This window comes from Salmo salar, chromosome 15 (assembly GCF_965601325.2).
Source record: "Salmo salar chromosome 15, fSalSal1, whole genome shotgun sequence".
Classification (NCBI taxonomy): domain Eukaryota; kingdom Metazoa; phylum Chordata; class Actinopteri; order Salmoniformes; family Salmonidae; genus Salmo; species Salmo salar.
The window spans coordinates 89,727,880-89,739,440 of NC_138305.1; the positions used below are offsets into that span (position 1 = coordinate 89,727,880).

The 11,561-nt window shown below is 43.5% G+C and overlaps 1 protein-coding gene across 3 annotated transcripts; it reads left to right on the top strand.

The window, feature by feature from the left end:
* The first annotated feature begins 8,287 nt into the window (after positions 1 to 8,287).
* On the top strand, positions 8,288 to 11,478 carry LOC106572399 (cell division control protein 42 homolog). Of its 3 annotated transcripts, none has more exons than XM_014146522.3 (6): positions 8,288 to 8,445; positions 8,895 to 9,025; positions 9,216 to 9,288; positions 9,391 to 9,500; positions 9,676 to 9,873; positions 10,574 to 11,478. In XM_014146522.3, the coding sequence occupies exons 2-6, from the start codon at positions 8,921 to 8,923 to the stop codon at positions 10,661 to 10,663; spliced, it is 576 nt and encodes a 191-aa protein (XP_014001997.1). In that variant the 5' UTR covers positions 8,288 to 8,445; positions 8,895 to 8,920; the 3' UTR covers positions 10,664 to 11,478. The 3 variants fall into 3 exon arrangements, with proteins under 3 accessions (XP_014001997.1, XP_014002000.1, XP_014001999.1); XM_014146525.3 differs by lacking the exon at positions 10,574 to 11,478 and adding an exon at positions 10,121 to 10,563; XM_014146524.3 differs by having other exon boundaries at positions 8,444 to 8,539.
* The last annotated feature ends 83 nt before the right edge of the window (positions 11,479 to 11,561 follow it).

An 11,561-nucleotide genomic window follows, 5' to 3' on the forward strand; every position in this document is an offset into this window, starting at 1 on the left:
GTCTCTCAAAATCAATGATATAGAGAAGCCAAGATAATCAGATGGTTTATTCATCACAAAACCATTTGATGTTGCTAATTGTTTTTATGATTACTTCATTGGTAAAGTGGGCAAACTCAGGCAGGAAATGCCAACAACGAACAGTGAGCCACTGTATTTATGCATTTAAAAAAAATGTATATGAAAGAAAATCATTGTAAGTTTGAATTTTGTAAAGTTAGTGTGGGAGAGGTGGAAAAAATATTGTTATGGATCAATAATGACAATCCTGGCATTGACAACTTAGATGGAAAGCTACTGAGGATGGAACTGTAGCTGACACTATAGCTACTCCAATCTGTCATGTCTTTATTCTGAGCCTAGAGGAAAGTGTTCAGGCCTGGAGGGAAGCCAAAGTTATTCCGCTACCAAAGAGTGGTAAAGCAGCCTTTACTGGTTCTAACAGCAGACCTATCAGCTTGCTGCCAGCTCTTAGCAAACTGTTAGAAAAAAATGTTTGACCAAATACAATGCTATTTCTCTGTAAACAATCGAACAACAGACTTTCAACATGCTTATAGAGAAGAGCACTTAACATGTACTGCATTGACACAAATTACAGATGATGATTGGTTGAAAGAAATTAATAATAAGAAGATTGTGGGAGCTGTACAGTTAGATTTCAGTGCAGCCTTTGATATTATTGACCATAACCTGTTGTAGAGAAAACATGTGTTAGGGCTTTTCAACCTCTGCCATATTGTGGATTCAGGGCTATCTATTTCATATAACTCAGAGTTATTTGTTTTAATGGAAGCTTCTCTAATGTCAAAAATGTAAAGTATGGTGTATCGCAGGGCAGCTCTCCAGGCTTAGAAGGATTACTTTATCCTATCCTAGGTATTCCTTAAAGAGGTGGGGTTTCAGGTGTCCCCGGAAGGTGGTGATTGACTCCGCTGTCCTGGCGTCGTGAGGGAGCTTGTTCCACCATTGGGGTGCCAGAGCAGTGAACAGTTTTGACTGGGCTGAGCGGGAACTGTGCTTCCTCAGAGGTAGGGAGGCGAGCAGGCCAGAGGTGGATGAACGCAGTGCCCTTGTTTGGGTGTAGGGCCTGATCAGAGCCTGAAGGTACGGAGGTGCCGTTCCCCTCACAGCTCCGTAGGCAAGCACCATGGTCTTGTAGCGGATGCGAGCTTCAACTGGAAGCCAGTGGAGAGAGCGGAGGAGCGGGGTGACGTGAGAGAACTTGGGAAGGTTGAACACCAGACGGGCTGCGGCGTTCTGGATGAGTTGTAGGGGTTTAATGGCACAGGCAGGGAGCCCAGCCAACAGCGAGTTGCAGTAATCCAGACGGGAGATGACAAGTGCCTGGATTAGGACCTGCGCCGCTTCCTGTGTGAGGCAGGGTCGTACTCTGCAAATGTTGTAGAGCATGAACCTACAGGATCGGGTCACCGCCTTGATGTTAGCGGAGAACAACAGGGTGTTGTCCAGGGTCACGCCAAGACCCTTAGCACTCTGGGAGGAGGACACAATGGAGTTGTCAACCGTGATGGCGAGATCATGGAACGGGCAGTCCTTCCCCGGGAGGAAGAGCAGCTCTGTCTTGCCGAGGTTCAGCTTGAGGTGGTGATCCGTCATCCACACTGATATGTCTGCCAGACATGCAGAGATGCGATTCGCCACCTGGTTATCAGAAGGGGGAAAGGAGAAGATTAATTGTGTGTCGTCTGCATAGCAATGATAGGAGAGACCATGTGAGGATATGACAGAGCCAAGTGACTTGGTGTATAGCGAGAATAGGAGAGGGCCTAGAACAGAGCCCTGGGGGACACCAGTGGTGAGAGCACGTGGTGCGGAGACAGATTCTCGCCACGCCACCTGGTAGGAGCGACCTGTCAGGTAGGACGCAATCCAAGCGTGGGCCGCGCCGGAGATGCCCAACTCGGAGAGGGTGGAGAGGAGGATCTGATGGTTCACAGTATCAAAGGCAGCAGATAGGTCTAGGAGGATGAGAGCAGAGGAGAGAGAGTTAGCTTTAGCAGTGCGGAGAGCCTCCGTTACACAGAGAAGAGCAGTCTCAGTTGAATGACCAGTCTTGAAACCTGACTGATTTGGATCAAGAAGGTCATTCTGAGAGAGATAGCAGGAGAGCTGGCCAAGGACGGCACGTTCAAGAGTTTTGGAGAGAAAAGAAAGAAGGGATACTGGTCTGTAGTTGTTGACATCGGAGGGATCGAGTGTAGGTTTTTTCAGAAGGGGTGCAACTCTCGCTCTCTTGAAGACGGAAGGAACGTAGCCAGCGGTCAAGGATGAGTTGATGAGCGAGGTGAGGTAAGGGAGAAGGTCTCCGGAAATGGTCTGGAGAAGAGAGGAGGGGATAGGGTCAAGCGGGCAGGTTGTTGGGCGGCCGGCCGTCACAAGACGCAAGATTTCATCTGGAGAGAGAGGGGAGAAAGAGGTCAAAACACAGGGTAGGGCAGTGTGAGCAGGACCAGCGGTGTCGTTTGACTTAGCAAACGAGGATCGGATGTCGTCGACCTTCTTTTCAAAATGGTTGACGAAGTCATCCGCAGAGAGGGAGGAGGGGGGGGGGGAGGGGGAGGAGGATTCAGGAGGGAGGAGAAGGTGGCAAAGAGCTTCCTAGGGTTAGAGGCAGATGCTTGGAATTTAGAGTGGTAGAGAGTGGCTTTAGCAGCAGAGACAGAAGAGGAAAATTTAGAGAGGAGGGAGTGAAAGGATGCCAGGTCCGCAGGGAGGCGAGTTTTCCTCCATTTCCGCTCGACTGCCCGGAGCCCTGTTCTGTGAGCTCGCAATGAGTCGTCGAGCCACGGAGCAGGAGGGGAGGACCGAGCCGGCCTGGAGAATAGGGGACATAGAGAATCAAAGGATGCAGAAAGGGAGGAGAGGAGGGTTGAGGAGGCAGAATCAGGGGATAGGTTGGAGAAGGTTTGAGCAGAGGGAAGAGATGATAGGATGGAAGAGGAGAGAGTAGCGGGAGAGAGAGAGCGAAGGTTGGGACGGCGCAATACCATCTGAGTAGGGGCAGAGTGAGAGGTGTTGGATGAGAGCGAGAGGGAAAAGGATACAAGGTAGTGGTCGGAGACTTGGAGGGGAGTTGCAATGAGATTAGTGGAAGAACAGCATCTAGTAAAGATGAGGTCAAGCGTATTGCCTGCCTTGTGAGTAGGGGGGGAAGGTGAGAGGGTGAGGTCAAAAGAGGAGAGGAGTGGAAAGAAGGAGGCAGAGAGGAAAGAGTCAAAGGTAGACGTGGGAAGGTTAAAGTCACCCAGAACTGTGAGAGGTGAGCCATCCTCAGGAAAGGAACTTATCAAGACGTCAAGCTCATTGATGAACTCTCCAAGGGAACCTGGAGGGCGATAAATGATAAGGATGTTAAGCTTGAAAGGGCTGGAAACTGTGACAGCATGGAATTCAAATGAGGAGATAGACAGATGGGTCAGGGGAGAAAGAGAGAATGTCCACTTGGGAGAGATGAGGATTCCAGTGCCACCACCCCGCTGGCCAGATGCTCTCGGGGTATGCGAGAACACGTGGGCAGACGAGGACAGAGCAGTAGGAGTAGCAGTGTTATCTGTGGTAATCCATGTTTCCGTCAGCGCCAAGGAGTCGAGGGACTGGAGGGCAGCATAGGCTGAGATGAACTCTGCCTTGTTGGCCGCAGACCGGCAGTTCCAGAGGCTGCCGGAGACCTGGAACTCCACGTGGGTTGTGCGCGCTGGGACCACCAGGTTAGAGTGGCAGCGGCCACGCGGTGTGAAGCGTTTGTGTGGCCTGTGCAGAGGGGAGAGAACAGTACAACGTTGTGTACTACTCCCTTCACAGAACAGCGCAAACTGGCTCTAACCAGAATAGAAAGAGGAGTGGGAGGCTCCGGTGCACAACTGAACACGAGGACAAGTACATTAGAGTGTCTAGTTTGAGAAACAGGCGCCTCACAAGTCCTCAACTGGCAGCTTCATTAAATAGTACCCGCAAAAGACCAGTCACAACGTCAAAAGTGAAGAGGTGACTCCGGGATGCTGGCCTTTTAGGCAGAGTTCCTCTGTCCAGTGTCTGTGTTCTTTTGCCCATCTTAATCTTTTATTTTTATTGGCCAGACTGAGATATGGCTTTTTCTTTGCAACTCTGCCTAGAAGGCCAGCATCCCGGAGTCGCCTCTTCACTGTTGTCACTGAGACTGGTGTTTTGCAGGTACTATTTAATGAAGCTGCCAGTTGAGGACTTGTGAGGCGTATGTTTCTCAAACTAGACACTCTAATTTTATTTATTTTAGGTAGGCAGAGATTTACTAATTGGTTTGTATTTGGAATATTCCTATGCACCAAATAAATTACTATATTACTCAAGAATTGTGTGTCAATTAATTTCATCAGTGGAATGTATTATTGTGTCTATCACTAAATGATGAACTACAAACACAACTGAAAATTGAAGGCGTTCAATTAGCGAAAGAGGTGAAAAAAAGTACAAAAAAAGTATGAAAATGTATGCACTCACTACTGTAAATCAGTCTGGAGCATCTTCTTAATGACTAAAATGTAAATGTCAAATGCCTTTAAATCGATGATCTGCCATGAGAAAACACATTTCAGAAGGAGGCCTTTACTGCCACCTACTGCAGATATATTGTCTAAGCACTACACTCAGAGTAGTGCCCATCATTTGAATGAGGAACATGATATTACACATTAAGATACCAGTTGGAAATGGTTAAAAGAAAATAGTAAAAATTTACTAATTTAGACTTAAGTATTTTTCCAAAGTTTACTTTGCATCTCCTGACCATGTTAAATGTTTGTAAAGCACTCTTCATTCTCCTCCCTCTAACATGGAGGAGTGTGGACTCGATTCAGCTGTCTGCTCCCAACGTGGTAACTGGAGACCAGGATGGATCTATAACCATCTCCTGCCAGTACAATTCCTACTACAGGCAGAACACTAAGTACTGGTGTAGGGGACCAGTCTATGATTATTGTCAGATTGTGGTGAAGACCGGCAAGCCCAGAGTGAGAGAGAGGAAGATCAGGAAGCTGGGGTCTTCACTATCACAATGAGTGCACTGAGGTAAAGTGATGAGGGGAATTACTGGAGTGTCATCTCCAGACCTGGGAGGAATGTATACACAGGTTTGAAGCTACAAGTCCTCAACGCAGGTAATGCCACTCAGATTGTCCTGCTTCAACTTCAGAATGCTCTACCCACAGTGTGGGTAAGACCATGCAATAAGCCAGATGAGTATGATCTGAATGAAGTTTATCATTGAATTTAAAGTCAACTACTGTGTTCTCAGGGGCGGAAATCCCGGGGGGGACGGGGGGGACACGACCCCCCCTATCCTGGGAAAAATATGATTTGTCCCCCCCAATATATCACTGAAACATAACTATGTAATTTAAATAATATTAATAATACGCAATGAAAGCAATTGTGCTGATTATAGACACTTAATAGCGCGTTTTTAATTTTCAAAAGATTGCGACCCCCCCACCCTTTGCCTCACAATGGTTTGATCCACTGCCAGTTCCTTAGCTTGCTAGGTAACAGAGAGGTCGTATCTACTGTCTGAAAGGCACTCAATGCACGTAACTGACGTGAGGTTAATCCAGTCAATCGCTCACACACACTAGCTGAATATGCAGAGCTAGCGCGCAAATATTAACTATTAAGCTAGCTAGTACCTATTCCATTTATGTGGCGTCGTCAAAGATGGAATCTTTGCTATCGTCAATTTATTCCAAGATCAGCATGCAGATGATGTAAGTTAGTGCTTCAAAGTCCCTGTGATAAGGTTAGCGATAAACTGAAATCCAAACTGAACAGAACTACACTCTCTTCTACCATTGTCTTAAATATATTTAATGGTCTCGTTGCAAAAGCTAAATTGTCGCAAGTGAACTTTTATTTATTTATTTTATTTCACCTTTATTTAACCCGGGTAGCAAAGATTATATCAAACACCACTGAAACTGAATTGGTGCTCGCTAGCTTTGCAAATTCAGCTATTGTTGGAAGCCAGCCAATATGAAACAAACTATTAAAATTACAAAAGGTTGCAGCATATGTTATGTAAATGGTGAACTCATACAGCTGTCAACTCTTGTCATTTTAATCCGTTTCACATTTGCTAGCTACCTTTTAGATCGAAGCCCAAATAGAATGATTGAAGATGATAGAAGCCCATCTCCTACTGTAAATAACCTACACACTGTGTGTGTGTGTAGCCAGCCAGCCAGCCAGGTAGAAAAATGGCAGAAAAATAAAAGACAGACATCAGAGTATTTTTCAATACACCAAAACGCATAGTAAGAACCCTAGTAGCCTAATATCTCAAAGACTAGTTGATAAAATGTTCATAAGAAAGAAATTCAATTCTAATGGAAATGTTTCACAATGATGTCATTAGGCAGAGCAGGCAACAGATGGCACACAGACAGCAGAGTTGGGGACAGATATGCAGGGACAGACTGGCAGAGACAGGGAGTCTCAGGTAAGTTTGTTGAGTCTTTGTTTGGCAACATTATGAAAGGTTCTCAATTTTTTTTACTTGTAAAATAGGAACATAATTGGAAAATGCCATGGATACCCCCACTCTCAACTTAAACTGGTGACTAAACTAAGATTTGTTAAAGGCAATGGTATTGCTGTTGTGATTAGTTGTGTAGTTTTGGGTACCGGTAGTTAGGAGTACGGCAAACACCTTATTTCTTTGGTTCCTCAATATACATTTACCATATTACAATGTAGGCTATGTGTTACAGCACTACTTTTGGTGTCCCCCTCAGGAATTGCTCTTGAGAAAATTTCATGTAATTGTCCCCTCCAAAGTTGATATCAGATTTTCGCCCCTGGTGTTCCTTCCACATAGCTTACCGGAGAAAATGAGAACATGCAAACACTGTATGTCCTTGTATTTGATCATATTGTAAATTCTAGCATGGCATTGTTATTTTTTGCATATATTTTTTACAGGCATATCTTCTTCAACTGCTACAACTGCATCTATAAATTCAACAACAAAACTGGAAGAGAGGAAAGTACAACATCGTGAGTCCTAAAAAATATATATGTTTAATGGTTAGAATGTTAGGTCTATAGGGGAAAAACAAAAAGTATCATTGTATCCTTTCAATATTTATAGGGTAACCAACTCAAACAAGCAGATCCAGGTGTTTGGTAGACAGACACCCCAAGTCAGGTAATTATACTAGACTACTTTTAGTTTTTCCTGATGTAGTTGGTGGGCTATTCTTCGGTGGATCCTCTTCATTTTGCTGCTGGGTTGTTTTTGGCAACAGGTGTTGAAGACAAAAGCTACATGCACCACCACCACCACCAGTAATTGCGAGTTCACCGCAGGGACAGCACAACTCCTACGTGTTTTTATGCACTGTAAAAAATCAGGGTGGACCAGATTGATGAGCTCTCAATTATTTTGTAACGTATCTGCAGAAAAAAATTGTTTTGATCTCAAAAAGCAGTGGAAGCAGTATGCAAACCAGCAGAATGCAAATATTTCACCGACGCGATACGGCACCCAACTTTCACCAAATAGATCAGTTCAAAAAGAGCCATTCTTTAGTGAACGAGACCCATCACTAGTGTAAGGTACGTTTTCTGTGGATCCCAGCTCATGCTGGGGTAGGGGGAAATGAGTCAGTGGATAAGGTTGCAAAGAAAGCTCTGAAGAGGTAGGAGATATATGTGGTGTTCCCGTTAGGGGGGATGGAATGTAGGAGCATCATAGCAGAGTGGTTGACACAGGAGTGGGAACGTGAGTGGAGGAACGGGGGATTCTATCCAGAATTCTGTGAGGAAGGTCAGTAGGTATGTGTGGAGTGAAAGGAGGGATGAGGTTCTGTTGACAAGGCTGAGGTTGGGTCATTGTGGATTGGAAGTGGGTTATTGTTAGTGGGGAAACACCCAGATGAGAAGTGTAAGGAATGTGAAGAGGTAGAGACTGTGAAGCATGCCCTGTTATATTGATGAGTGGCGCAGCAGTCTAAGGCATTGCATCCTAGTGTAAGAGGTGTCACTACAGTCCCTGGTTTGAATCCAGGCTGAGTCAAATCTGGCTGTGATTGGGAGTTCCACAGGGCGGTTCACAATTGGCCCAGTGTTGTCCGAGTTTGGCTGGTGTAGGCGTCATTGTAAATAAGAATTTGTTCTTAACTGACTTGCCTAGTTAAATAAAATATATTGCTGAGTAGAGGATGACACTTTTCTGCGAGTTGGGTGTAACTGCATTTTTGCTTGTAACAATTTTGGGCTCAAATGACAGGCAGAGACAAAATAGAAAGGAAACTGTTGTCGTCCTTTATTGCACCAGCCTGCACCAACAGTTGAGAGGCTATTAGATATTTAAATGTGTAATTCTCCCTCCGATCTGAGACCGGCAGCAATACAGCGTCTAGTCTGCCGGAAACGCACAAGAAGAAGAAAGAGGTAAGGGAAATCTTTTGAATTACATGTTATCATCATCAATAGGGTAACAATTGAAATGATACCAACGCTGTTCATGAAGGTGTTTTAGCTATAGGTGTGTCATTCATCGTTAGTAACAAATAAAATTAATAGGAAAATGAGAACTGCTAACACCAACCCAGATAGCTAGCAAACATTAGCTACGTCAGTTTAAATTAGTTAGAGCAAAGTATCTACTATAGCTAGTTATCTTTTGTCATATATTTCTATTGAGTCTGTAGTTGGTTGTTGCTACAACTTCTTCATTTAGACATGGCTTGCTAGCCACATAGGAAACCAGTTTCAGACGTTAGCTAGCTAACGTTATTAGCATACAACCAGCTACTACTGGATACGTCTTCCCTGCCACTCGTCTGAAGTCTTGTAGCTAACTTATGCTGAACTTTTTTTCTTTGTAATTTCTCTTTCAGACATACAGTAAACGGAGAACACAAATATGCAGACGATTAAATGTGTTGTGGTTGGAGATGGAGCAGTGGGAAAAACCTGCCTTTTGATTTCATACACAACCAACAAATTCCCCTCTGAATATGTACCAACAGTATGTATATCTTCTATACATTGGGTTTATCTCAGTCACAGTGATTATTGATCACCAGACCAGAGTTAGGTGTCTCATTCTCATGTTTCACACGCTTTAAAGAGACTTAGCTGGTTCTTCTCAATAACTACCATTCAGAATAACCATGGAACAGGACAGATATGTCATTCTCTTCATTTTCTCATCACAGGTGTTTGATAACTATGCAGTAACTGTCATGATTGGAGGTGAACCTTACACCCTAGGATTATTTGATACTGCGGGTAAGAGTGGATCCTTTTCAAGGACATGTTCACAACTTGAATAAATCCTATTTTTGGTTGAATGCTATTCACATTTAATCAACACGTTATCTGTTTCCTTAGGTCAGGAGGATTACGACAGGTTACGGCCTTTGAGCTATCCCCAGACTGATGTTTTCCTAGTTTGTTTCTCTAGTGTTTCACCCTCTTCATTTGAGAATGTTAAAGAAAAGGTGAGTATAATGCCAAGCCCTTGAAGCATACAATGCACACGTTTTACTAAATTATACATTATTTCTAGTAGGTTAAATTGGTAACATGTGGTGATAGGGAAGATACTAGTTATGACACTATCTGACGGACTGACTTTTCTGATTGTTTGAACATAATGTTTCCTCTCTCTTGCAGTGGGTACCTGAAATCACTCACCACTGTCCCAAGACGCCATTCCTGCTGGTTGGAACTCAGATTGACCTGAGAGATGACCCTTCCACAGTAGAGAAGCTGGCCAAGAACAAACAGAAGCCCATCAGCCCAGAGACAGCTGAGAAGCTCGCCCGTGACCTGAAGGCAGTCAAATACGTTGAGTGCTCTGCCCTAACACAGGTGAGACTTCTATCTAAAACATATAGAAAACAGGGAATAGAGAGATGACTTGCATGATAGCAACTTATGTTAGATGTACATCTAATCTGTGTGTCTTTGTGCTAAGCTTGTCTTGCCTTCATTCTTTCTGTGTTAGTGGTGGCCTAGCATTGGAAACCCATCCGAATGCACTTTACTCTTGTATGTCTGCTAACTAACCTCTATCTAACACTGGTCATATTCCCCTCTTTCTCCTCCCTCTCTATAGCGAGGTCTGAAGAATGTATTTGATGAAGCTATCCTAGCAGCTCTAGAACCCCCTGAAACCCAGAGAAAGTGCTGTCTGTTTTGATGGCGGTCTTTTAAAATATTTGCTTTGGCTCTGATTGTCTGCTGCGTCTTAATGTAAAGGAATGACTATTTGTCAAGTAAATATCCAAGATGCTCTTTTTAAATGCGTGCCTATTAACTTCTTTCATTTCAATGTCGATTTTGTTTACACCTAGCCTAGTCATATTAGCCCATACTACCTTGGCCTTCATGGCAAGGATGCTAACCTGTATTGTTCTATGGGAAAGAACATGTCCAGTTTGGCACTTAATTGGCAAGTTTACGTAAGGCTGCAGCTGAGTTTTTCTTTTTAAAAGATGGTATTACCAATTGTGGTTACACACTGCAAGGTAAAAAATGTATTTGGTACATTCATGTTTTGTGTTTGCAGAAAGGACTAAAGAATGTGTTTGATGAGGCAATACTGGCTGCCCTGGAGCCTCCAGAACCCAAGAAGAGGCGCAAATGTGTGCTGCTCTGAGCATTTCCTCTCCTATTGGTTAGAGCATTTCATCAACACTACTTGGAGAAAAGCAAACCATTATTGCACAACGTTACTTCATCCTATTGGTAACTGATACAAATACTTTTAAAATGTTTGCAAAGTAGTGTGTGAACTTAATTGAACTAGATTGATCTCTACTAGAACCTCATTCCTAGAGCCATCTCAGTATTTTTCAGTTAAACAGATTGGTGGCTGCATGGTCTTATCAGAAGTGTGAAAGGGGCACAGACACACAGCTGACGATTGGGACCAGTGACAACAGGACAAAACAATTTTACCTTCAATACTGTCAGGGCAATGTTTCCCAAAAAGTTTTTTGTTTGTAATGATTCACTTTTTTCAGGTGTATATGTTTCCATGAACACCTGAGGTGAACATAAATCCCCTTTCAATTGGGAAAGTGATAATAGATTCTGTAACAGTCGGTAGTAACAATGATATGTTGGTGCCAACCCAGTTACAACATACATGCTATGTATGTCAGGGCAGTATAGTATATATTTTTTGTCTTTTAAATCAAATGCCTTGTCTGATGTCACATACTCTATTGCATTCTAGGCACTTTAGTCTTTACTGCTCTGAATGAAACAGCTCATTGTTGCAGTGTAAAACCACCATGAGACTTTTGCTTTAGAATTTCACTCGGTCGACAGATTGTTCCTCCTTTGACAGGAACAGAATATTACAGGATGTTTATTTGTTTTATCCAAAAATGTACATCTCCCATTGTCACAATCTGAGTATAAGTGAATTTCTTGAAATGTATTAACCAAATAAAGTTTAGAATTTAAGTGTGCATTCTTTTCTGATTCATAGTCAGAGTAGGAGTGCTGATTTGCCCCTGATTTAAGTATGGGCTCTCAGTATATTGTAT